The sequence below is a fragment of the Dermacentor andersoni genome, chromosome 6, assembly GCF_023375885.2.
Source record: "Dermacentor andersoni chromosome 6, qqDerAnde1_hic_scaffold, whole genome shotgun sequence".
NCBI classification, from domain to species: domain Eukaryota; kingdom Metazoa; phylum Arthropoda; class Arachnida; order Ixodida; family Ixodidae; genus Dermacentor; species Dermacentor andersoni.
The window spans coordinates 88,720,299-88,747,909 of NC_092819.1; the positions used below are offsets into that span (position 1 = coordinate 88,720,299).

At 44.8% G+C, this 27,611-nt stretch overlaps 1 protein-coding gene across 1 annotated transcript in view; it reads right to left on the reverse strand.

Moving 5' to 3' along the window:
* Window positions 1–311: 311 nt before the first annotated feature.
* Window positions 312–27,611, reverse strand: part of hgo (homogentisate 1,2-dioxygenase) — a 55,764-nt gene continuing 28,464 nt past the window's right edge. Inside the window, exons 8-15 of the mRNA XM_050171300.3 lie at window positions 27,452–27,531; window positions 24,605–24,704; window positions 23,076–23,197; window positions 18,387–18,491; window positions 15,375–15,501; window positions 12,412–12,464; window positions 10,061–10,189; window positions 312–539 (exon numbers count right to left, since the gene is read on the reverse strand). Of these exons, the coding sequence (XP_050027257.1) occupies window positions 405–539; window positions 10,061–10,189; window positions 12,412–12,464; window positions 15,375–15,501; window positions 18,387–18,491; window positions 23,076–23,197; window positions 24,605–24,704; window positions 27,452–27,531 (851 nt within the window). The 3' untranslated portion in view covers window positions 312–404. The remainder of the gene's footprint in view (window positions 540–10,060; window positions 10,190–12,411; window positions 12,465–15,374; window positions 15,502–18,386; window positions 18,492–23,075; window positions 23,198–24,604; window positions 24,705–27,451; window positions 27,532–27,611) is intronic.

Sequence of the window (27,611 nt, forward strand, 5' to 3'; positions counted from 1 at the left end):
CGCCACGGGAACATCACCTCACAGCTGAAAGGCGTATACATGGTGCGGAGTAGGCCAGGGTACTTTTGAAAAAAGCTGTATGCATAATGTTCAGAGCGTGTGCAGATACAAGATGGCTAGTAGCGTAGAAGGTGTAAACTTTGTAGAGGGCAGTATGTGTTGTGATTATATCTACATCGTCCATTGCTCTATGTATGATTTCTTTCTGCATTTCCGCTCCCGTTGTATGGCTGCGGTAGCTTGAATGCAGGTATATATTGGGATCTCGTCAGGGGAGTCAACCTGTACAATTCCGAGTAAGCCTGCAACCGTTCTCTCAAAATAAGCGTCAAATTTTTATTGTAGAGCATACGCTGACTGCAAGTTGGCGCTCCGCGGTGAGCGCGAGGCTTCCACGCTCGTCCCTACGGCTTCCAGCTGGGGTCGAAGTTCTTGCGGAGTCCCTGCCAGCAGGTGTAGTACTCCTTGTCGAGCGCCTGTGACTCGTGCTCAGCCCACGGCGTCACCGCCATGCTGAGAGAGCTCTCGAACATGAAGGCCTGCGAGCAGTAAACGAGCGTTTCTCAATTACGCCATGCTATATTGATTTCTGACATTAAAGAGCCCCTCAAACGGTTCGGACAAATTTTGTGGACGCGTAGGGTACAGCTAAAGTTAAACATTCGCACCACAATTTATGTGAAACGTCTCATATTAAGAGAGCCGCGGAAGATTACAAGTTACTCTCCTCCATAGTCATGCATTTTCTCCTCAACTCGATCGCCGAGTGATCGGGGCTAAGCTCCGCCTTCGCTGGCTCTTCGTCATGATGGCACGTCGTGTAGTCGACTTCCGGTTCTCTAGTAGCGCGCACGCGAAGCCTCTCCAACCTTTCCTCCAGCTGCTTGGCAGTCGACCCCAAGCGAGAGCTATCGAAGCAGCGTGCGTTGCGAGCATTCTGTCGCAGCGCCGAACGCGTCTGGTATTCCGGTAACCACAGGCGAGCTGGGCGTTTCGACGGATGGCTGGAGGCAGAAACTCAAGCTGACGAAGGAACATTAGCGTAGACGTACGTGAGCGGCCTGATTGGTCGGCACGCTCCAGCCACCTGTTAGCGCAGAGCTTAACCAGACAAACAAAGCGCTAATATTGCTCTAACCAAGTGTAAAACATTTTAAACATTTACAAAAACAACGTGTTAACGATTACACTCGTGCGAGAAATTTACACCAGCAGCAAAGAATACATTTCGTTACTGCTACTGTGTGTGGTTGAGCTCTGTGCACCGTGCAGACCATTCACATTCGCGCTTCTGCTCATCCCGTGAAACACACGGTCAAACGGCCAGGCCCTGTCCCCTTGCGCTTGCGTTTACCCTGACACTGGACTCGCTAAACGCTATTGCGTTAGTAATCTTCCGGTGTAAAGTGACGGCCGCAATCACGCAAATCCTGGCGCCGATCGGATAGCGGCAGTCAGATGCGCAGCAGCCAGTCCGCTCGTCTGCTACCTTGCAGAGGGGCACGATGTCGCAGCTTGACATATTCCCAGTCGCTATGTTTGGAGTACACAACACAACAAAGTCGAATCATAGTGTTCGCAAAAAGACTGAGACCGACTCTAACCGCGGAGCTCTCGTCAAAATGGAGCACGTTGTAACAGAAGCAGACGACGCTTGCTGTGTGCCGGAAGTGCTTAAGTGTAGTGAGAAATTGTTCTGGTGCATTCTCTTTCTGCTACTTTAATTTTATAGAAATAAATTAACTCACATTCCAACTATTACGAACAACATTTGTTCACCATAAAGGTGGAAAAATGATCGATGACGCGCCCTGGTCAGCCAATCGGATAGCTCGCCCTACTAACGTCAATTGGGTGATTTACGCAATATGGGTAGGGGCGGCTGAAAATTCCGCCGAGCAATGTGCTGCAATCGGCAGCGATGTACATTTTTAAAACCTTATAATAAATTACACGCTTTACGCGGAGCAGTTAGATGCGTGAATTAATGATCAGAAGAAGCTACATTAACGACTCAGTACGTTTGTACAAAATCGTCAAAATCGTTTCAGGGTCCTTTTAACATTTGAGGGTGGTTGTGGCCAAGTACCACATCACGGAGCCGGATGAAGGCATATTAAGTGTGTGTGAGTGTGAGCGTGCGTGTGCGTGCGTGCGTGTGTGTGTCTGTTGTATCAAAGGGCCTCGTAGGTCGGATTTCCACACAGCATCGCATAATTGTTATTAGCAGAGCCCTCCATTACCATAATTGGCTATTAAGATGATGATGCTCGTTGATGTCTTCCGCCAAAAGTTTAGAAAATAGGCCCACACGGGCTCTGTTAGCGATAGCGCTTACTGCGCCCTTGCAGGGAAACGCAAACTTCGTTAGGGCATGTTAACTCTTGCTAACTTTGTTGAGTAATAAACTTGTTTCTTGGTAATTAGCTTTGTTGCACACAACTGAAACCGCGCATTCTTTGTATAGCACGTCTCGGTAATGACCTTATGTAATTATATTACGCATTTATTGTGCGTGTGGCTTGTTAGTTAGTTTTCTTATTTTTGTTGACATAACTTTAACATGTAGAGTTGAGGGTTTCTGCGTTAATGCAGATGGAAGAAACCGGCGGGGAACGATGCGAACTGAAACGATGATCTTCTTGAGGGATAATTGGCAAACATCTTAAAGAAACAAATTCTTCTTGGAAATAATAAATATATGACTTCGGTTCCAGTAGTTATTATTTCGAGTTATTTTCAGCACTAACAACAAGAAGAAAAAGAAAGTATTTTGAATGGCAATTAAAAAAGAAAGATATCGCGACACTGCAGTAACACCATTTCTCTTTGTGTCTTATCTTTTTTTTTAATGAAAGAATGAATCAGGTTTTTACGTGCGAAAACCACGATTTGATTATGAGGCACGCCGTAGTTGGGGACTCTGGATTAATTTGGAACACCAGGGGATCTTTAACGTGCCCCCAATGCGCGGGACACGGACGTTTTTTCTTTTTTTTTTTTTGCATTTCGCCTCTTGTAAATTCGGTTTCTCCTATCTTCATGTTTTGGGTCCTGTGGTACAAGGTTCCCATTGGCTGCAGCGCCAGGGATTTATCCTTGCTTTCTGTTTCTTCTGATTGATTGATTGATTGATTGATTGATTGATTGATTGATTGATTGATTGATTGATTGATTGATTGATTGATTGATTGATTGATTGATTGATTGATTGATTGATTGATTGATTGACGCAAACGTTGACACAACAAACCCAGTATGTCGCCGGCTTCTCTACGACGTTCAGTTGTTAAATGAACGAACAATGATGACAGGTGAAGCTATATTCCTTCGGCTATTCAGAAGTTGCCTTGCATGCAAGCTACATGTAGAATGCCAGAGAACGGCACCAAGAATTCTAACTCTGGCTGTCTGATACCGCATCGCGCAAGCACCATGATGCGAAGAAACTGTGGCCATCTAGCGAGCGCTGTGCCAGACACGGTGGGGCTCCTATCGTCCGTTTCTTCTTGTTCCTGTCTGTTTCAAATTTGCATAGTTTCCTATTAAGGATTACTATATAAGGAATTCTGGTGCTGAAATCGCACGGCTACCGCAAGAATGATGGTCAGCACGCGTGTGTTTCATCTCCGTCGTAGCTTCAAAGTACCTTATGTCGTTATTTGTTATTTATTACTCTTTATCTAAATTTCGAAGCACTCGTGGCTTTCTAAACGCCGCCATTCAATCAGCCCCTGTGCACACGCGCAACCATTGCGAACTGTTGCATTTATAACGCAATGTCTCATAAACAACGATCAATTTGCAAAATCGCGAAGTGTACAGTTTCACGCCAGAAGGACGAAGTTTATAGCCACACCCTTGTACGTATAATGCTCGTCATTTCCATGTTAGCTGTACCGGCATACTTAACCACTCCCACGAATACTAGCGCCAAATTTTCTTCTAATACTTTTTTGTAGGGAGCTCTACGCGGTTGCGCTTCCATTATTCTCCATGATCCGGTAACGAAGGAGCTGCAGTGGGAAAATAAAAGTTTTCTACAGAATTTGCTAGAAAGAATGACGCGTGGTGCCCTAGTATGTACGAGAGCTACAAGTATGGCGGTTCAGCCACAATGAGAAGAACGAGCAGTGCACGGATTTGCCTACGAGCTTCGTCTTTCTGGCTTCAACCGGCTTTGCGGCTCCTGGAACGGATCGTTTTCGACGATATCGCGTTACAAATTCAACGACTCGCAACGTGCGTTCATGCGAGCGGGGACTTTCTCGCCTTCGCGTGCTTAGAAAACTGCCATTTCTCGGAAGGAATTTCAGAAAGATAAAGCGTAATTAATTAATTAAATAATTGCCATAGCACACTAGACGTACATCACTTCCTCTGGCCGTGTGGTCGGACCCACGCAAACAAGGATCAAGATTCGGCCAGGCTACAAGAAGCATTACGCAGCACGGACCTGGCGGAGCAGCTCTGGGCCGTCCAGCGAGCCCACAATGCGGCCAGGGAGTTACAACTCCCGGTCCCAACGTGGGAGTAGCCCGCTCTATGGGACCTTGCGTCCCGTAGCTCGCAGATCCTTTCATTAAAGTTATTCAATCCAATCCAAAAAATCCAAAGCGTGAAGGATAAACTGCGCAAGAATGCCGGAAGCCACAAGCACGAATATCGGACAAATTCATGTACTGACCATCGTTACCACCTGTAAGTGAACGACCACAGTGCCGAGTTCCCTCTAGTGACTTTTGTGGGGAACTCGGGGAAGGTGCTGATCAAGTAGGTCGGCCTCCTGCACGAACTGAGTGCTACCAAGTGAATGTAGCAGCTGCCTGCCTGTACGTAGTGAGCGAAGTGGTAGAAAACTATGTTGGAGCGCCAACGGACCTGGCTGATAGCACACTTATGTACCGCGTGATATTTCAGAAAGCCCTGTTCTTTGTGTATGCTGTTCGCTGTGCGGCTCTTAGCGGCTATGGGGATTCCGACGTAGTAATACGGATACGGCGAAGGCTAAAATAAAGCGTTTGCGCGAGCTCGAGCGACGTGCAGTGTGCGCCAACAGCAGAGGCGCTGTTCTGTGCATATTCAGAATCTACGAGCTCGTGCTTGCGTGCAGTCTTTGTGACCGGCGGAAGTTTAATGAGGTTAGGGTTGCGTGCGTGGTTTGTCATCACAACGTTGATTCTCGCTTTTCGGAAGGGCGTTCTCGAGTGAGAGGGACTCGAGCTTAATTTGTAAGTCCAAGGCGTCGGTGGCCTCGTGGAAGGTAAAATGTATCTTGTAATGCTAAGGCAAACGGTACTCCTTAGGCTAAAGCGAAGAACTTCCGCCGATATTTACTGAGCATTTCCGTTTAAGCACGGCGAATGACAGTCGAATAATAGACGAGAGGAAAGGGGCTTAACCGAGGGGCCCGATTCTTATTAGTCCTATCATAAGAAGCCAACAAACATTGACACCAAGGACAACATATGATAAATTATTTGTGCTTAATAAATGAAATAAAGAAATCATAAATTAATGGAAACGAAAGTGGATGTAAAAACTACCTGTCGCAGGTGGGGAACGAACCCACAACCTTCGCTGTCAAATGATAGCACTCACGTAACGTAAACATAGCAACTTGTATTGATGGGCGAACAAGAAAGAATAAATTATTAAATTCTGTGGTTTTTACCGTGCCAGAACTATGCCATACTTATGAGGCACGCCGTAGTGGAGGACTCCGGATTGATTTTGACCACCTTGCATGTGAATTTTAACATGCACTTAATGCACGGGACACGGGCGCTGTTGCATTTCGCTTCCATCAAAGTGCGGCCACCGCGGCCGGGATTCGACCCCACGCCCTCGGGCTTAGCAGCTCAACGCCAAAGCCGTTAGGCCACCACGGCGAGTAAGAGCGAAAAAAGGCAGGACATATTTTTTGTGCGTCTGCGTTGAAGTTATGATGTATTCACTGCGTTACGTCCCCGAATCCAGGAACTATGCTTCGCACTCGTTAAGTATTTAAATCCTCAGACAACTTTGGGTCAAAATTTAGGTACAAGGACATTCAAAAACAGGACCGAGATTTACCATCGTAATAGTTCTCACAGTCATCAGCCTATTTTATGTCCACAGTATAGAAGGCATCTCGCAACAATCTCCAATTAACCCCGTGTTGCCCCATCAGCAGAATACATTATTATACCTGCATATTTTCTTATCTCAGCACACCACCTATAATTGTACCATTGTAGCATAGAGGACGGGAGTTTTCTCCCGTCCTCTGCTGCGCCTTCCGCCCCTTATCACCCATTCGATTACTCTAATAATCTGCCGGTTATGTAGTCTGCTAACTACATAGCCTTCTTAACTCCCCACTTCTTCGACTTAATCTAAACTATGATATTAAATTTCGCGGCATCGCTTCTTCTACGGTAATTTACCTCTATAAAGTTTGTTATCGATTTCCTCCTCCGTGGGTTAACACTGGCAAATTTCTCCTCCTGCACTGATCAGAAAGGTACCAATCAATTGCCGTTAGTTATTTCGGAGTGCGCGAACCCAAAACACGGTACAGGAGTGTTTTCGCATTCCACCCTCCTCGGAACACGGCCTTCGCGTCTGATATCGAAACCGCGACCTCGAACACAGCAGCGCAACACCGTATAACCGCTCGCCTACCCCGATGGTTATGCAGTAATCTTTGCGGGGAACCGTGCGCATTGCAGCAGTTTTCTAAGCCTTGTGGGAAAGATGTTTTCAGTGTACGAATGGTTGTGCCATCTGCATACACAGCGTTCTCCGTTGTACGGAGCATTCCCATGCTCCGTACAAGCGTATAAAAATTAAAGATGTCCAAATAGGGAAATTTTCGAACCGAATCAAATGCCAATATTCGAGAAAAAACGAGCTCCCAATATTGAATCTAATACTTTTATCTCATTTCTAAACTAACTGGAATATTAAGTTTTGCGCGGAGCCCGTCTGGTGACCAAAAAAAAATGAGGCTTGTACACATATGTCAGACATCTGTGAGTAATAGCGTTCACAATCGTACATCCGACAACTCGGGAGCTTCCGAACGAGCAACAATTGATTTCAGTTATCTGGGGCACCACAAAATAGTCAGTAATAAAATAAGGGAGCATCACCTCAGCCAACAGATGCGGGCACAGTGTTCGTCGAAGTTGAGAAGTGTGATGCCATACAGGTGCTAATTGCGCGTTGTTCTGAAGCGATTTAAGCATGATGAAACTGGCCAAGTAATAAATCGAAACAACAAATATGTATATAGGCTACCTAAAAGTGAGGCGTTCTTGTTGGATGGCAGAAAATTATCTATCTGAATTTATGTTGAAGGCAAAAACCAGTCACAAAAGACAAGAAGATAGGTTCACACCACAACTACGGTCATTATGTTGTGAACCTCTCCTCTCGTCTTTTTTTTTGTGACTCGTTTTTTCCTTCAACTGTGTACCAACTGGCCCGGATTTCAACCCTCCTGCCATGAATTTATGTGCCCCTTGCGCTCGCTCAGGAACATGCTATCTCGGCACGAAGAACCGCAGCTGTCCTATACAGCGGAATCATTCGGAACGGTCCTCACTTCCATCGTGTTCCCTTCCTCGCGAGTCAATTATTCGGAAGAAACGAGTATTCGACAGTCTGAAACAGCAAGTTCTCGAATGGAATGCAAATTGAATAGCAGAGACTATTCTACGCGTATTCTAAGCTTCGAATATACATTCACCTATAAATTTAAACTACGTTTGTCGAAAACACAGTCGAGAGTAGCACGGAACTATTCTCGTTTTGCGTGTTGCCCTTTTCTTTTTCAATCATGGCTATTGGCTCGTGCTCGAACGGAAGAATTGCTCGCAGTCTCACCGAGTTTTGATGATGAAATTATTCTCTAATCGAAAATGCGGACGTTGAGTTAGCCGTGCACGCTCCAATCCGCGATGCGAAATCGGCGCGTATAACCAAAAACAAGACAAGAAATTTGAGTCCTTCTAGTTTGCTGCGTGGCGCCAAAGGTTGTTTAAGAATTTGAAGGTGTTTTCCGTGTGAACGGGGAAAATGCTTCACGTAAACGAACGTTTTGGTTGCTGCATATGAAGGACCTTCAAGTTATTGCACGGGTGATTTATGCGCACATTTTAGCGGACACAAATTTTGCAAGCAAATATAGTCAACAAATACATAATGAACAGAATCCTTAATTAAGTTTTTTTTTTAATTTAGCGAGTGTGTTACATGTTTGTATAAAACTTGAAGACACTCATGTTTGAAGACCTATAAATATTGTTTAATGCTTGCGGAACGCTTCTATGACCAGATATTCATCACCAAGCTTGACACCGAGTACGCCAACTTTTCAGGCGGTCAGTTGCTTACTTGTAGTGCGCCCTTGGACTTGTCTCACGGGTTTTAGTAGAATAAGAAATTGATGCCCCGCCGTACCAGAGGGGCAGACACAGGGCAAGCTAGGCATCGGTCAAGCGTCAATTTGTGGGCAACCTGTGATGGGAGTAACTGTTGAGACGCGGGCGACTGCGAGGCGGAAGTCTTGACACAGAAACGAAACCATCAACTGACGCAGCTTATTCTTGATAGGAGGCCAGTCTAGAAGCCGGACGGAGCTTATTGGTGTTCCTGATATGATAACAGCGGCAATCCTTCTACGGGCTGGCAGAAACCGAACTAGCTTCCTCCTTTCCCACCGCAATCAGCTGTTTCACGTGGGTAATTGGTTTTCGGGGCGATATTGCCATCACTGAGTTCGAAATTCTCGCACTGAGTGCCAAATTTTATTATGAATATCTCAAAACAATAGAACTGTGCAAGTGTAAAAAAAATGGAATTCATTCTCCTCAAGTACGACTGTCTTCTAGTTTCTAATGTAAAAATGTATCATAAGTGCGATACTTAAATAGTGTTAATTGCCCATTTCGCGGTAATTACGCATTTGTTGTATTTGCTTGTTCACGAAAAGTGTGTCCGACAAAGCGCCTAAACCACCTGCGGAATAAGAACTTGCGCATCTACTATCATAATGGTAATTTCGTTTGTTAATATCACAGATACCGAACGTATTGCAAGTTAAGCTGGGCTCGATTTTAAGCCAACCCTCCAAATTAGGCTGGTCAGAAGATAAAAATTCAGAAAGAAACTTTCTAGGGAGGCAAGCCGTCCAAGGTAACAGTGAACGACAACACTCACAACATTACACGGAGACATGCATTACCATTTTCCAGAGCCAATCATGCACTTTCCCCGGCTCAATTTAGACACTGCTGTACTGACACCTTGTGCATAGTGCCACCGAACTTTGAAAAAGAAAAACAGGAACAATGATTGTCCACGCACTGCGCAAATTAAACGCGGTCGCAATGGCGTACCATTACAGTGAGCCACAGGGATGTGCAATTGTGGCAGTGGATACCAGTGGCTTCAGCAGTAGCTGTCTTTTGGCGCCGGCGTAAGCAGCGTGCCATTTTTTTTTTTTCATTTCCGAAGGCTCGTAACGAAACCCTTGAATCCAAGCCGACCTGGGGGTTTCGTAACTCATGTTTAAAAAAAAATCGAAACAGTCAGCCTATATATTAGAATAAATACGGTAGTTTGACTGTGAAGGCCTTTTAGAAGATGAAGGCCTTCATGACGAAGGATTAGATGGCCTTCATCGTGAGAAAGGTGACACTTCTCAGTGAGTACCTAGTGAGTCATGGGTACTTACATATAGCGCTTCCGTTTTCAGTCACAATTGAAATGGAACAGCCTGGTGCAAGTTGCTTCCGCCCTACGTCTCGATCCTAGAGGCTATATTACGGAAGCGTTTCAGTACTGCATGCCATCTAGGGCTGTTAAGGCAGCCTTTTGCTATCTGTAACCACCATTTGCGCGGCACCACAGTCGATCCACATATATGCGCGTGAAAGTGATTGCGCAAATGCATTCCGCGTTTTACGACCGATTTTTCTGACGTCATCGCACACAAAAGTTGAGACATTGTTAGCCTAACAGGCTGACATGGTGGTACCCATACACCGAAAATAAAGTCGTCCGTACTCACCATGCACTCGTCTCCGATGCGCTGCGGCGCCAGCTTGGCCTTGGAGGCCTGCTCGAAACAGTCGACGTCTGGGCCGTGAGGTGTCATCATGCTGTGCAGGCTGGCGCCACCGCACTGGAAGCCCGTCTCCTGTGGACGCAAACAGAAAGAAAACAGGGCGTCAACGTTTACGCCAGCCAATGTGAGCATTCACCCTGGAAGCATGCACCGTAGAAGTGCCTGAGTGCACAGGAGTCACTGGAAAAAAGAACATTATATACACTGCCAGTAAATCTGGGACTAAGGAGCTAGTAGGAGTGGGTCACACTAACGACGGTGAAGATTCTACGATCCTGAAAAGATGAAAATGTTTCTCAAGAACAGAGTACGAGACGCCTTGTACACCGCCTCAAACCTGGCAAGCCTCCTCTAGAGCTAATGTGATCATGGATGACATTAGCAATAGGGCAACAGTGATTTCGAAGACCAGCCCTGGCGTCTGGGTAAACTTCGTATCGTTCCAGGTACCACTCAAGTCTGGCGAGGACTGGGCGGTATTCTATACCGCCCAATCGCACTGGCTAGTTGCATAGGGCAGGTGATGTAACGACTGATCCTCGCCAGACTTGAATGGTACCTGGAACGCTACGAAGTCCACCCAGACGCCACGGCTGGTCTTCGAAATCACTGTTGCTCTAACGACTATGTCATCCATCTGGCCACCCGCCGTGGTTGCTCAGTGGCCATGGTCTTGGGCTGCTGAGCACGAGGTCGCGGGATCGAATCCCGGCCGCGGCGGCCGCATTTCGATGGGGGCGAAGTGCGAAAACACCCGTGTACTTAGATTTAGGTGCACGTTAAAGAACCCCAGGTGGTCGAAATTTCCGGAGTCCTCAGCTACGGCGTGCCTCATAATCAGAAAGTGGTTTTGGCACGTAAAACCCCACAATTTATTTATTATATTATCCATCTGGCCACTTACGTTGAACATCACAAGACTGTGTAAACAATTATATGTCGCCGTCCTCGTTGTATAAAAGGAGCGTATGACAATGTTGCTCATGACGCCATACTTGAGGTTCTCGAAACAGTTGTTCTCGGCGGTCGAGTTCATCCTTAGACACGCAATTACTTACACATATGCGGTCTTCATTAACACCGAAGACACTTTATAGACACTACACGCGCAGCAAAGTTCCTCAAGGTGCTGTATGAAGCACCACACTCTGCAACCTCGTACTCATCGGCCTCGTGTAACTGCTACCGGTGCGGTCAAGTTGTCAATGTGTGCCGATGATATCTGCATGTGTGCAACTGGCGTGACACGTCCTAGGGTGCGTGCGAGGCTTCAAAAAGGTGCGACTTCAACAGCAACGTATACGAGCGAATAAGGGCTCAATATCCCGCAAGATTGTCCGTGTTTTTCCTAGGTCCCGACGTAGGTTCTCTTAGATTAGGAAGCGCATATTTTTAGGGGTAATTACTGATTGTGACTCCGGTTTGAGTCCCTGCGTGGCCCACCTGACTAGGCACCTGACGGCCCATATCTTATTTGTTCACATTCCTTCCGGAAGCCTTCTGTGAACAGGGCTTTTGTACAGCAGCCGAACGTCTTAATAGTTGCTTAACGTATCCTATTTTTAGTCGGTGTTCTCACCATTTCTTTCGTTCAAGATGCTTCTTCTCGACCAGACGAGATATCGTTAAATCGACGATTGCACGGGGTACTTTTGTCCGAGAACGCTATTTCTCGACTATTTGCGAAGCAGCGTTCCAGTGCTGACCAATACCTGCACAACTAAACTCCGTGCAATCGAAAGGGCTCACGCCCAGACGCTTAGCGTTTTTGTTGGATGATGTCAAACAGTGCTGGTGCGTTCGTGAAATGTACGAACTCTCTACGTTGACAACAACACCAAGAAAAACTCAGACGAAAGTCAACTGTAGAAAGATATGTCGGCGTGTATTGAGAACAGCCGCAAGGGACCCAATGCTAATTCGTAGCCTTCCACAATACGATTCCCCTTTCCTCCAAGTCGTCGCTTTGGAACGCTGAACTCGTTACAAAATGAATTGTGGTGTTTAACATCCCAATGCTACACATTGGGTTATGAGGGGTACCCCGAGTTAATTTTGACTACTCGATATTTTTTTTAATTGTGGCCCCCTGAAGCACGGTGCATAAGCGTTGTTGTATTCAGACCCCCATCGGAATGTGGCCAAAGCGGGCGGGAATCAAACCTTCGACCCCATGCTACGCAGCAGAACAACGTATCCACTAATCCGGCGCTGCAGGTATGAATGCTTGATTTCATTTTCATTTGAACATTTAAACGAACTCTCAGCAAAGCAAAACGAGAAAGAGCGCCTACCTTGGCTTCATACTTGCCCGTGATGAGACCCATGAACTCGCTCATACAGTTACCTGGGTAGAGGACAGGAAAGCGCAAACATGCCTTAGTCGTTTGTCTCTCGCGAAGTAAATAATAGAGAAACATTTAGGCGAAATGAGAGATTGAGCAGAACTCTTACAAGAGTTGGAGTTGTTAACCTAAAGCCAAAGGCGTGGCATGCTATTTCAGGTGATTGGGATGAAAAATGAAATACTAATAAACGTTAAAAGTGACGGACATGGAAGTGAAGAAAAGCGAAATTTAAAAAAACAACTGAATGAACATCAATTCATGAAAGAAAGAAACAATAGAGGACAGTAAACACTGCAATCAAAAAGATACGCGAACTAACTAAATCTGAGAGTAAAGTCCTCTTTGACGTAAGAAAATGTCAAACGGGCCTTTGTCGGGCGAAGAACCGCTTCCCAAAGGTCTGAAAACATTAAAATTGAAATATTTTTGTTGCACTCATAATATAGGGTCGTTAAGCCCACTAGAAGATAATGCGAAGTTTTAAAAATTTCTCAATAGCTAATTTAGAACAGCTTTAGTGCGAAAATGACCAACCATACAACAAGTTATCCGCTTTGAAGGAACACTGCATTACATTTGCGACTTCTCATTGTTTTTCTTTTATTTTTCCTTTTCGTTAAATGAAAGTTTCAGACATCGTAACTTTACCATGAATAATGTGAAGCCTCAGAGAGCCTTACATATTTTATTACGATAGTGTTCTTGTAAATTAGTTCCGGTTTCATTTCCCGGAGCTGTATGCGTCATTATGTGACGACGCAGAAAGAAAGTGGTCACGTGGGAGCAGAACATCGGGACGCTTTGGCATTCGCTCCGGCTGGCTCGGTCGTCTGCCATGCTAGTACTTGTCGCGTGGCCCGATGATCATCACTACTACTGCTCGCTATCAGGGCTGGTTCTCCGGTAAGAAATAAAACTTTGCGTACAGATTCGAACGTGAGAGAATTGCTGTGTAACCCACATTTTCGTGCCATCAAGGCCTTAACTGATTTTCGTCTTTAAGTACGGGCCTGGTCTCCAAGCTATGGTAGACATTCTCCTTATGTGCTCTGCCACTTCCCTCTGTCGTCATCGTCAGTCATCTTGTTCCCCTTTCTTTCTCACTTCGCCTTCTCCTAGCTAGAGGAATGTGCCACACGCCAACCTCTCTTCAGTGATGCAAAAGAAAGATAGCATTATTGATACTATGGATAGTTGAGTCGTTATCGACCTATGAATTGTACAATATTGATAGTACTATCCATCGCTCACTAATGGTTGAGAAAGATCATGCAACGTGCCACTCAATTGCATGAACTGAGTGGTAATGATGGTCAGTTAACGGAAATTTTTCAGTCATATCACTAGCACAGAATAGTAAAACTATTAATAGTATCAATAGCAAGATATTGTAATATTATTGATAGCGCTATCTATAGAAATGTTACCCTATCGATAGTATAAAAATGATCTATACTAGCTGTAGTCAATTTACTGATAGTTTTGCACCCCTACCTTTCTGTCTTTCTTATCAATAAACCTCTCTCTCTCTCTTTCTCATTCTAGGAACAGCCGCTGCGATTTTATTGTAAGGAAACCTGCCATTCTGTTTCGGACACTGAAAAAGTGCGCCATATTGTCGAGTTCACCATCTTGTCAGTTCTGATTAGCTCACAGGGCGGCGTTGGCCTCTCTGATTGGCTCAAAACGTCAACATGGCAGATTTCAATGCCATGACGGAATTCGACACTGTCCAGAATAGAACTCCTGTTCAGGAAAACAGGTGCGCTTACACGATGACGCCGGACATACATCGACCCAATAGATATCACGCTACAGCTGTTGTTGCGAATATATAAGTACACTTGTACAGTGCCCTCTTTTCTATCGGTATGTGTTGACCTTGTGAAACTGCTTCACGTTAAGAGAAAGCTAATTGGCTGGGTCCCCACTCCACTTTCTCTACCTAAAAGCATGTAATAACGCAGAATTGCTCTCATAGGATAACCGAATAACTTTAATGAAAATGTGTGGCATTTGAGAGAAAAGGTTAAGTTCTAGCAACTGTAGAAAGTAAAATGTTGACTTTGAGCCTCATATATTTTACAAAAGAATGACAGGAATTGGTAACATTCACGAAAGTACAAGCACAAATTCTACGAATTCGTAATTCTGCAGTGAAAACAGATATTGACATATAAAATTCATATGATACAGCACCTAAAGTTGACAAGTATTTTATATGAGCTCCCAACTTACATGACGTTGTTAGACTGTTTACGAGGGTTTTTGAAATGTTCCACTCACAAATCAGTGATACATTTCGGAGAGGTGTGAATATGTTATTTTGTACGCTTCAGATAACTCAGAAGGTGCAGCTTGCAGAATTTTAATATCGTATATTATTGATTAGTTACACAATTGTAAACTTGATACGAATGTTTTCTCAAATGGTGCCAGTTTCAATATATTTTTTTTAAAGACGTATCTAATAAAAATAAAATGCGATTTTTAGAGCCACTAGGTCTTTACTTTCTCTTTTAAATGCAACAAACCCTAGTGAAATTTTGTTCATTGATTGCCGAGCAAGACAATTTGTCCGTTTCCTCGTTTTTAGACAAGACCTGCGGAGCTGAAGCTTCCTCTTAAGTTATACGCATTGTCTGACGGGCGATATAAGGTTGTCAAGCCACTGCTGCAATCTCAATATTATGAGGGTCTCGACTCTTTTATTTAAATACACGTGCAAGCGTATGTGCCGCAGTTCAAGCAGCTTGGTATTAATATGTAGGAGTATATATATTGCGCATATATATTTATCCACTTAATATTTTTTTCTTTCTTTTCCCTGTTGCACGGAATCTTACATCGATATACACGTGAGCGCGCTCTGCGCATATGTTTAGGCCTGATGCAAGTAACATACTCACGGTGATAGTAGGGCGGCCTGAAGGTGTTCTCGGCCACCGACCAGCGCGGCGGGAAGATGACGAAGTCGGCGATGGCCGTGCCCGGCTTGGTCGAAGGGCAAGTCAGCACCGTGAAGATGGACGGGTCCTGCGTTGCGAGGGGGTGGGAGATCAGTGCCCAATCAAGTGAAGATGCGAAGAACAAGCACTTTGCGGAATTTGAGAGAGAGAGAGAGAGAGAGAGAGAGAGAGAGAGAGAAAGAGAGGTAAATAGGAGAGAGTAACTGCAAGAGGGCGCCAAGTTGGCTACCATATGAAGGAGAGAGAAAGAGTGAAAACGTGAGACACACGAAGAGAGGTGATTGTGGCGATTCCCGCGTTATTTCTGCTTCTAAATATATGCCAGTTTACGGTTGTTACTTTTAAAAAAATTATGCAGTTCTGACGCACATGTTGGAATCTACGTGAAGTGATACTTTCGTGAAGCGCTTAATTAAATTCTTTAAAACTAAATGCGATGAGTACAAATATGCTCATTTTTATCCCATGCAACCTGAAATCTCGTGGAATGTTTATGTTCATACACCGCACAGGTCACAACTCCAATGTCATGAAATATTTATGTTTATATCCACTGCACCGTTCGTATACGCTTTGCCGAAATGCAAACGGAAGTTCTAGGCAATGCACGCAGTGTAACGTCGACGCAGTCGTGTCTCGAGGACAAAGGCGATATTTGATTCTTACCGCGAGAAGAATGGTGAGGAGAGGCGCATGGCGGAGGGATGTACGAATGCGGAAGACCGCGATAAAGCCGGCTATTATTGGATCGTTTCATTCCTTTTTTCTTTCTTTTTTTTTTGCCTCTTTGGCCCGATGGAAACGAGCGCGCATGCGCGTCCTCTTCTCGGCGAGACAGCCCAGCAGCCACGGTCAGCGAAGCCAGGGAGAGTTTGCAAAGAAAGCTTAGCTTTAAAAAGGGCACTAAGGAAAAAATATTCAGTCAGGTTAGACCTGACAGATAATTGGTCTAGAATTCTATCATCGTTTTGTGTTTGCCACTAATACGATTTTGATGCGTGAAGGACTGGCAACGAAGGTTCCGTTGCTGCCCTTCAGTTTGCGCCGCCCGCTCCAAAACGAACCAGTTTGCGTAATACCCACGTGGCCTCCCTCTGTGCCGCGCTTTGTAAATCAGCCAGCGCTGACGTCACACGACAGGTTGTATAGTCCAAAATAGGTGGCGCGAACCCGATTTACCTTTTTAACGCGATAGCGTTAAGGGCTTCGTGTCGCGTAAAATGCCTGTAGCTGATGTGGACACATCTGGCACACCGGAGCAAATATTCCAAAGCTCCAAAAGTCCGTGCAAGTGAAATAGAGAAGACGGTTTTGTGGAAACAAAGCAATATTGAACACAACAGCGAAAAGCAGAACGTGCGCAACACTCACTAATAAGCTACGTTTCCCATTCAATAGTTTATAGTAATTTCACAGCACACACAAGTACCGCGGAACAGGAGCGATCTGGTGGGCAACGTGTGTAGAGTTACAAGGAATCCGCAAAATGCCAATGGCTTTTCTGTTATCTGTCCTTCAAGAAACTCAGTGCCCTTCCACTCTGTGAAGAAGGATGACCAGCGAAGCTGTGCATGTGGGCCCCTTAATGGCGAACTGCACCTCCGCCGCAGGTCGGCCCGACATTGCACTATCTTCGGGATTTTTTTCTACATTCAGAGACCATAGTGGGGAAAGTATCCCTTAACAGCTTCGCTGTGAAACTGTGTGGCGAAGCGCGTCAGTGATCAATGCTTCATTGCTCCATATAATGCTCGGAGACTTTAACATGCAGCTAATCAGTCAAGAAGTGGCATTGCGCAACTGGCATGAGATACGCAGCACTACTCCCGCAATCAGCCACATATAATTTACCTCGACATATGGCAGCAGAGTTCATTGTGGCTGGGTTGAGTTTATGTCAGCAACGCTATGCACGCAAGTGGCTAAAAAACAGAGCAGCGGATGCTTGTAGCCAAGGTAACGCGTCCCCGCACAGATTCACATCCAGTACTTACGCAGCCATAATCTATGGCCGGAGCTGTGTCAGAAATAAAAAGTATCATTAGTTTTGCAGCCACCACATCTGTTTTTTTTTTTTTTCTGCTCTGCAACAAATCATTATTATGCACGAGAGAAATGTGTTTATATCACCGTTTAAAAGGACTATTCAGAGCTTATCCTGATCGTTAGAATCAGTATTCAGATCGGAGCTTAGCCTGATCGTTTTTAGGATATCTTATTACTTCGTTTTTCTTCGTGTCTCAAACAGAAGCGTGTCAACAAACTGCAGCATGTATGTGCGGCAGGCACGTATGTTCACGTCGAAACAGCCACGTATGCTTACGCGGATTAAGAGCTTTCAGGATGGCACACGCCTTTTTTGAAACAGGGTCAACGACTACGCAGGTGCCTTCATTCTTAATTTTCGGGAGTAAATAGGAAACTTTGTTTTTATCATGGCTTCCATAGGAAGCGAAAAAAACTATGTTTGTGTTGTTGCTTTTGAAACAGAGAAAGAGAAAGTGGCATAAGGAAAAAGCAGGGAGGTTAACTACGCCGAGCCCGGTCGGCTGCCCTGCACTGAGAAAGGGGAAATGAGGCGGAGGGAAGTGCACAATGTGCACCACGTACGTACACACAATGAAGCGTTCGTCCTTAATTTATCACAGATGGTCACACAAGCTGGTTGGTCTCAAGAAGCATAGCAGTGCTTTTGTGGCTCTGCACGTTGCAGACGCGCGAGGCCGAGGTCCCGGGACTTACCGCTCTGTAATATACTTGTCATTTAAGTACCCCCGGGTGACGGGGCACTTGTAAATACTTGTAATTTAAGTGCCGCCGTGAAGTGCCTTGAGTATCGCTGGGCATCGAAGAGCTAAGCTCTGCTTGCACGTTAGGGTATAGTGGAGGAAGCAGCAGACACGTGACGTTGAAGGTGGCGGTAACAGGTTCAACGAAAAACTGATGACTCACGCAGTGATCGTAGGAGACTGTGTTGATGGTGTTGAACTTGGCCAGGTCGTACTTGTAAGGAACGTAGTTTCCGTGCCACGCGACCACGTCGAAGGGCGAGTGGTTCTGAAAACGAGGAAAGAAGAAAACAAGCTGCATTACTACAATTATTCATTACTTCATTACAATTCTTCATTCTTCATTACTAGTTCTTGGACTTACTGTCCAAGACTTACTTTCCACCGGAACACACAGTTCATAGGTGCGACCGCGTGTATGATGCGCGCGTTAAATACAACGGTGGCGTGCTAATTGCCGTTCGGAACAATATTAGCATTATAAGGCGTGCGGACCTTGAGATCGTACCAGAGACTGTATGGGTTGAAATTCCTGTTAAAAGCGGCCAGAATTTGTTGTTCTGCGCAGCCTACTTCCCTCCTAAGATGAGTAACGTGCAGTTTTCTGGGCATATGAATAACCTAGTTGAAGTTATTGATGTTGCCAGATATAATGTCCTTGTAGCTGGCGATTTCAATGTTCCGTCTATCGTTTGGGATCCTTCACGCACGACATCCGTGCCTTTATCATCCACTCGCTGTGATGCGCTGTTCCTCTTTATCAAATTTCTTGGATTAACGCAGTTTAACACGGTTCCAAATTCCGCTGGCAATGTTTTAGATCTGATTCTGGCTAATTTCTGCGTTGCTGCTTTTTCTGTTGCTGTTAGCGGTTTGGTTCCTACTGACCATTGGCATGTACCGCTCGAATTTGCAATTTTTCTAGAGGCGACTCATGTGTTGAGTGAGCCTGTTCGCTCATTTGTTTTTCCAAACCGCGATTATCTAGGTCTTTGCCACTACTTGCATGATGCCGACTGGTCTGAATTATACCGTGTTACAGATATCAACAAAGAAGTTAGCATCCTTGCTGATAATGTAAAATGTGCTTTGGAAGCCTTCATTCCCTGCAAGGAGTTTCGTCCTGTTCGCTATCCTGCGTGGTTTTCTGAGGAATTACGTGGTCTACTCCGTAAAGAGCTAAGGCGCCATAGAAAGTTCAAGACAACTCAATCATCGGTACGAAAAATTTAGTGTCTTGCGAAGCCAGGTGAAATGCGTAATGTGCAGAGACAGTGATGCATACGTTAAGTTTGTCAAAGAGCGCGTAAAATGAGATCCAAAATGTTTCTGGTCCTATGTAAAAGATTGCAGTTCTGAGCGGGGTGAGATTAATGTCATAAATCATCCATCTGCTGGCATTCTTAGAAACTGCGACAATATCGCTAATGCATTCGCTGAACATTTTTCCTCAATTTTTCTAAATACAGTGCATGCTCCTAACTATGGTGACTGTCAGGATAGCTTCAGTGACCATTTCAACGTTTCGAGTTTTACAGAACACGATATCGCGGCGGCCGTAAGTAAGTTGAAACCAAAGCATTCTCTTGCTTACGACCGCATACCAAGTTTAGTTCTCAAAGGCTGTACTATTTTTGTTCCTCTCCTTACGGACGTTTTTAATCTGGCTTTGCGTACAAGTGTCTTTCCTTCTTGTTGGAAGAATGCAGCAGTTGTGCCAGTTCATCAAAGTGGCAGCATGAGCGACGTCAAAAATTATCGCCCCGTGTCACTCTTGTCTCCGTTTGCAAAAGTGTTTGAAATAGCTGTTTACACATCTGTCGTTTTTCTTCAAGCATAATATTAGTGTATACCGACATGGCTTTGTTTGTGGTAGGTCTCTGTAAACAAACCTTGTTTCTTTTCGTGATGCTGCAGGACCCGATGTTGCTAACAAAACACAGTAAGACACCGTATACTTCGACTTGTCAAAAGCGTTTGTTAAAAGCGTTTAAACTTGTTAAAAGCGTTTAAAGCGTGAACTCTTGAGTTACGGCGTTAGTACTAGCCTATGCGCGCTATGCACGCAGGCTACCAGTCAACTCGGTTAAATTGTATTCGCGTTCGTGCTAAGCACTCTTTACCTTATGAATCAGCTTCCGGTGTTCTGCAAGGGTCGATCTTAGGCTCATTATTTTTGTTAATAACCTTGAAGAATGTTTGCGTTATTCGCGTCGCCTTTTATACGCTGAAGATATTAAACTTTACAGTGAAATAAAATCGGAGCAGGATTGTGAATTATTACAGGAAGATCTTAATTCTGTTGCGGAGTGGTGTGCTTCCAACTTTTTGCGCATTGATCGAACTAAGACACTTGTTGTTTCCTTTAATCGCTAAATGTGCCCTTTACTATACAAATACTCACTTGACAACTTCCTTTGAAAAGAGCGAGTTGTACGCGCGACTTAGGAATATTGGTTGACTCCCGGCTAACTTTCGAACTTTCGAACAAGCGTCGGTTATGTATCCTACAGGAAGTTAGGCCTCATGTCAAGGATGACTAAAAAGTTTACGAATGTGAACTGCGTTATTCTCTTGTATTCTTCTTTTGTCCGCTCGAAGTTAGAGTTTAGCCCTCTTGTATGGAACTGCATTAATTTTACCGATGTTGCAAAAATTGAATGTGTTCAACGACGTTTCATTCGTATCCTGTACGATCGATTTCTAAGACGCCGTGTATTTTATGCCCATGAGCGTGTACTGCGCGTGTTTAATACTAGACCCCTAGAAATAAGGCAGAAATACCATGATTACTTATTTTTGTGTAAACTAATTCACAACCACTTCTACTGTTCGCGGTTACTGTCAGCTGTAACGTTCTGCGCGCCTCGCCCTAACCTGCGTAATCCTAGCATCTTCTACGTGAATTCCTCTTGCACCTCTAACGCTATAACACGTCTTGTAACACAACAAAATAACTTGCGTGATGATTTTGATATATTCAGCTATACTATTTGTTCATTATCTGACTTCTGTCTCTGAATAATTCAATTTTTGCTGCACTTTGTACCACTGTTGTTTGAGATATTCTGTTCTGTTTCTCGGTTTTATTTTCTCTGTGTAACACAAGTGCACCAATATTAAGGCGTAAAGCTGTTCTTGCCCCCCCCCCCCACCTTAAGAAAATAAACAAATAAATAACTGAATAAATAAATAAGTCTGGAGTGTCATTGCACGTAGACTATTAACATAACACACGTGTACACTTCCCGCCAATATGAAAGGCAACACTTGATCTGTGTTCGAACAGCGGTTCTTGCAAACGTGCAAGTCAAGATCTCATGGTGATGATTATGATGAGCATGATTGCGCAGCCACCGACGTTTGAAGCGGGCAATCACACCAGTAAATCAGGTCAAAAATAAACAAAACAAAAAAAGAAAGAAAAAGTTACTATTTTCTAAACAGTGTATATCACACTGTCACCTGTTCTATTAATAGTTTGTCCATCACCACTGTTCTAGGCGTCACTCGCCATTGTTTTTTAATGTCGTTCTCCTGTTGAAGAATTTCACTCAGAACTTTTCCTCATTACAAGCACACGCAAGGAAAATATTGGCGTTGAACACAAACCGGGTGTTCCCTTTCGTTTTGGCGGAGTGTGTACCTTCATCGGTCACTGACACCAACGACGTACGAAATTTATGGGCTCTGTCGACTCCACCGTGAATGGTGGCTGTCACACTATCGATTGATTTGTTTGATGCTCTGGCATCAGGAGCTCCTCAGCGGGCCGTCAGGGACGCCGTAGTTCAGTTTCAACGATTCTTGAGAATGTGTTAGTTGTAGAACTCAAGCTGCTGTTCTTTTACGACTCTGCTGCAGCTTTTTGTTACTATTTTGCTGCTGAAAAGAAAAAATAAATACTAAATGTACGCCTCAAATTGTGAGGGTGCTCTTGGGTAAAAGCCCACATCCAAGGTATATCAAAGTGGTCGGCAATTTTTCATACAGAAAAGGTAAACCCCTCCCACAGTTACATAAAAAAAAATACTAAACGACACACTGAAATCTGCGTGGCGAACCAATAGGGTGAGATACAAACTGCACTATTCGCAGCAGAATGTGCACGTATCCCTGCGAGTAGTATCAAACCAAACGTGTTTGTCTCGGTTCCTTAGTCGTGTATGATATGATAGTCATTCCAACTCTCATTTTTTTATTATTTTTGCTTAAAGTTTCACTTTAGTGCAAAGCAAGCGCCGACGTTGTTTCCCCTTTTTCCGGGAATTGACGAGGCGGAAAATACGCTTCCCAGCAGATTATAAACGGCTCGGCAATGTCTGGCTCGTTGCTGGATTTCGACCCTCATAGCAGAACCAGGAGACTTATTGTTCTTTTTTTCTGCATTCAGAAATGTTCGCATCGCTCAGGTGAGGCTCCAGTATTAGTCAAGCAAATTTGGCTTTGTTAAAGTACAGCCAGACTTCGGTTTATTTGATAGTCAGAGAATGCCCCTTTAAACCTCAATACACTGCGGACAGCGCTGCGGCATTTTTATAAGAATGGTGCGCAAGAATCACCTTAGTACTCTCAGCGTTCGAGGCACGGTGGTCTACGTTAGCCTTTAGCCCTACGTTATACTGTGTCTCTGACAGTAAAACATTTTAGACAGTAACAAAACTATAGGACACAGACGGCGACAGGAACAGCGCCTTCATTCCCTATCGCTGTGATCGCTCTGCCAACGAGCCATAACGTACTCTTTACTAGACGTTCATCCATGGTTGAGGGCAAGCATTTATGACGTAGAACCTTGATCAGTTATCATTATGAGCACGTCGAACAGCATAGTCATGTCATTAACACTGACCTGAGAAGCCTGGAAGAGGCACCCTTGGTACTTGCTGATGACTACGAAGCCGTTCACGTCGCGGTCCTCATACCAAGCCGTAGGAGTCTTAAAGTCGCGGGGGTTTGCCAGACCGTTGGCACCTGAAACATACACAGCGCAGTGTAACACCTCTTTTCATGACATCCAGAGAACAGGTATGGCGGCGTGTTAGTCCCACACAGACATGTTACGGCAGTGCGGTCGTTTCAGACTTGGTGACAAGAACCGTCGCTGTGCGACAGCGGTGGAGCACAAGATGTCAAACGTGTCACTGCAACACGTTCCCCATCCAAAGAAATTGACACAAGATTACGAGTGAGCAAAGGCATAATAAATTTAGGCAGTGAAATGAATTTCTAAGATCGCGACACATATAGAAATAAAGAAGGCCACGGAGAGGTTTCTGCTCCAGGTCCTTGTCATTATTAAAGATTCGAACACTCATAAACATTTCTTAGAACACAGAAGTGAAGGCGGTAGTGTCGCGCCTCAAGTGGTAGGAACGAGCGTGTCAGTCTGAGCATGGCCTCAAAAATCCGGGGAACGCAAAGGCCACGGTCAGGAGCGAAGAAAACGCTTGACAAAACGATAAAAAAGAAGGAGAAGCCAGAATTGGTACATCACTCCAGAATGTTTTAGCCGTACAATTTCAACACGAGACCGACTAGACGTCTCGAATTAAGATCGTTAAGTATGGCCCTGAGAGCAGGCGACTTCCTTCCTTTAGACGTAAAACTGGACAGAGAATTTACTTGGGAAGGCAGATAGGTTCGCGCGAGCGAGTGTGCATTTAGAGTGCGCTACTTCACATTGGGTAAGAGGAAAGAAAGAAGTTACTGTTACGTGGACAAAAGTCGACGCAATGCGGCACGAGAACTGTACAGCCGTATTCAGAAGTGTCCGGACCGAGACCCTATTTCAAACAGCGCCACGGGAGGAAAGACACGGAAAGAATCATACACAGGACAAACGCTGTATGACAGCGCTCATCCTGTGTATCCTTATTTCCGTGTTTTTCGTCCAGTTTGAGGTGTTTAGCGTATTAACGTCAACCGACTCGCCCGACTGTCTGCTTTACTGTCGAACCAAAGCCAGCACAGCTAGTCGGGTGAGTTACGCGTTCATAAGGTCGACCAAGGGACCTGCGAAATTTCTTTTTAATATGATTGTTCATGTCTTGACTTCTAACCTGAAATTTAAGACTAAACTGCATACAGCATTGCAAAGATCGCACGGCTTTCATTAGTTCCAGGTTGCCAGTCAGAGTTATCGACAAATACGGCTTCGATTTTCTTTTGATTTTTTTTCCCAGACACCCTGGTCCGCATACTTTCGATCACGGTTATAGAAGTATAAAATAGCCTTCCGGCAACTTTCACCCGCGTGAAGTTAAGAAACCTCAAGCTCCTGCAACGACAGCTGCGGATAAATGCAGTATAAGTCAAGCGGGCTCCTTTCTCGTCACCCGGAATGAAATATATAAAATGGGCTGACGCTTGGCACCTTACCGATGGGACCAAGGTTTGGCAGCACGAAGTGGTTGTCGAACACCTCGAGGATGTAGCCGCGGCTGGGACCGGATACGTACACTTGGAAACGCATTCCTTGCTGAAAGAGACAGAGCAATTTGCGTCGGCGAATTTCTGCCAGCGTGCGATGAAATTCGGTTTATTTTATTTGTGCCGCGAGTGTCACCTATCAGTCGCGCCGTTCATTGGTTGTCCTAATACTGTAGCGCACTGCATTTCTGCAAAGCTTCATGTAAGTCTGTAAGGTCATATTGTAAAGAAATACATGAGTACACCGTCACATACGTTGACTACGAAACTGAACATCATTCTGACAATTCAGTCTTAACATGATCAGTGGACCTTTTAGTATGCGCACTGGACATTGCAAGGCTACGTAGTTCTGGTTTTCGTTGCAGTATGTAATAATGATTCGTATGAATGAGTAAATCCTTTGCAACTTGCGCGTCATATTTACAAGGTATTACGGTTTAAAGTTACGTGAAGTTGGTTCACACTATTTCAGATTGGCTTTTGAGAAATTCAGATTTATCTTGAGAGGGCTACAGCCCTGCAGTGTTATCGGTGGTTTAACACCTTGAAGGAGATAGTATGCTGTGAGTGAAGCCTATCTAAATTACCTTTCAAGGCGAATTACGAGTGGGAAATTTTCGAGCAGAAAGTTAGAGGAAAGTTAGGTAATGACACCGGGTAGACAGTCTTAGAAAGGCATATATGAAAAGTATGCGCCGCTGTTTTGTATGCTTTCCCGCAGGCAACAAATTGCACATGTTGAGATAAATGGTCAACAGTGGTTTCCATGCGTGGCATGGTAGCAGTTAACTGCGCAGCGGAAGTTCTGTTGTAGACATTGTCAAATTCCGTCGTATTCTCAAATTCTGTATTGGCGGAATTTTTTAGCCAGTCACAGGGGCCGTAGCGACTCTCCGGGCGAATCGGAGCGGACGAAATGGTGAATTTGGCAATGTGGTGGAATTTGACAATATCCATAACAGTACCCCTTGGATGGGGTGGAAGAAGGAAGAGGGAAACAATGAAAAGGGGAGAGAAAGAATAAGAGTGGACAACTGCACAAATAGACGCACCCAGCCGGCGGATTCCGTAAGTTGCCTAATTGCCGACATGTTTCTTACTTAGTTTGTAATTTTTTTCTTATTATATCTTGCTGTAATAATACTGTTACGGTGCATTTGGACAGGACCATGCGCACAAGAGGGAGACGAAGAAGAAGTGGTAAACAGGCTACCATTTCCTCTTCGTGTCCCTCTTGGGCTTCCTCTTCATAACAATTAAAAATTAAATTATGGGGTTTAACGTGCCAAAACCACTTCCTGATTATGAGGCACGCCGTAGTGGGGGACTCCGGAAATTTCGACCACCTGGGGTTCTTTAACGTGCACCTAAATCTAAGCACACGGGTGTTTTCGCATTTCGCCCCCAACGAAATGCGGCCGCCGTGGCCGGGATTCGATCCCGCGACCTCGTGCTCAGCAGCCTAACACCATAGCCACTGAGCAACCACGGCGGGTGTTCATAACAATATACACTTCCAATTCTAATCTCTACTGAAAATTTGTATTTTTTTTATTACGTGATGCTTTGAAGACGTACTACACCATTGTCTTACGGACAGGACGTCCCCATAGAGCTCTATAATGAGGGATCTCCTCCTCCGCATTCCGATGCAAATATGCGCAAATAGGTCAATAAACTGAAACTGAAACTGAAGCGAAATAACAAATAAACTGAAACAGAAGCGTTAAAAGGACAGTCACTAAAGATAAAATTAAGTTTAGCTGTAAAATAAATTTTAAGAATTGCAAAAGAAAAGCTATTCTTGCAGTCAGCGGAGGCTTGGCAAGCTGAAAAAACGCAAAAAAAAAAACGCTTGTGGCGATGCCACCGAAAAGTTCCCGCACCAGATCGCCGTGACGTAGTGAATTTTGACGGCACCTGCTCAGATCTGCTTAATTTATTGCGCAACAAGAATAGACTACATTGTATTCTCAAGTAGTCAAAGACTGAACGTGGCAACTTTAAAAAACTTCTGCTGCGCCACAAACAGCGAAAATACGTGGACATAACTTTGAATTCATGACATCTCACTGATGTACCGCGGCGCGAGAATCCTGAGCGTGAAATTCAAAATTATGTCCTTCATTTTTTTTTTTTTTTTGCTTCCGCTAGTTATCTCACCACGAAAATAATGAAAATATAGTTTTGAAAGAACACTTTACGAGCTTAAACCAATTTATCGTTTCTATTAGTGTTCGTTTCAGCAGCGCTCGCTCTTTCCTCGACAGCGAAGAGAGAAGGGAGAAGAAGAGAGAGGGGAGGAGGCGAATGCAGCTAGCGACGTTCTTAGTTACCAACGCGCCCGCACGACCTGCACGTGAGCGCAACGGGAAATCAAACGTCGGCAGGCGGATGCAGAAAGGCCGCGAAGGGAACCTTTAGTAGAGAGGGAGTGGACCAGAAACCAGACCACACAGAATGCGGAGGCCATCTGAAGAGAGAGAGAGAAATGGTGAAGCAAAGAGAGCAGTAAGAATCGCGAACTAACGAAGACACAGTTGCAGACAGTCGTGGAGTACTGTACACTGAGTACTGTACTCACCGAGAAAGGCGCAGTCGCCCAAATGAGCAAACGCGGGCTCAGACTTTCCCACTGCTGTTCGTTAACACATCGGGTCGAAGATCAACCCAATGTGTTTTTCTTTTTGTTGTTTCTTTCTCGTCTCTCCCTTTTTTTTTCACTCCTAGAGACTTCTCAAGAATGAGTACCGACAAAACACTATCCGAGCAAGCGAAAGTTTTGTTGCCCACCTGAATGACGCAGATCTCGTTCGGGTTCACGTGCATCCTGCCGAACTCGGTGACGACGTTCAGGCTGCCCTGCTGCGGGACTACAAGGCGCAAAGAGCAGACAGTAAACACTCGTTGGCCATCCACACTGCACAACTTCGCAGTTAAGGTCAGGGGTTAA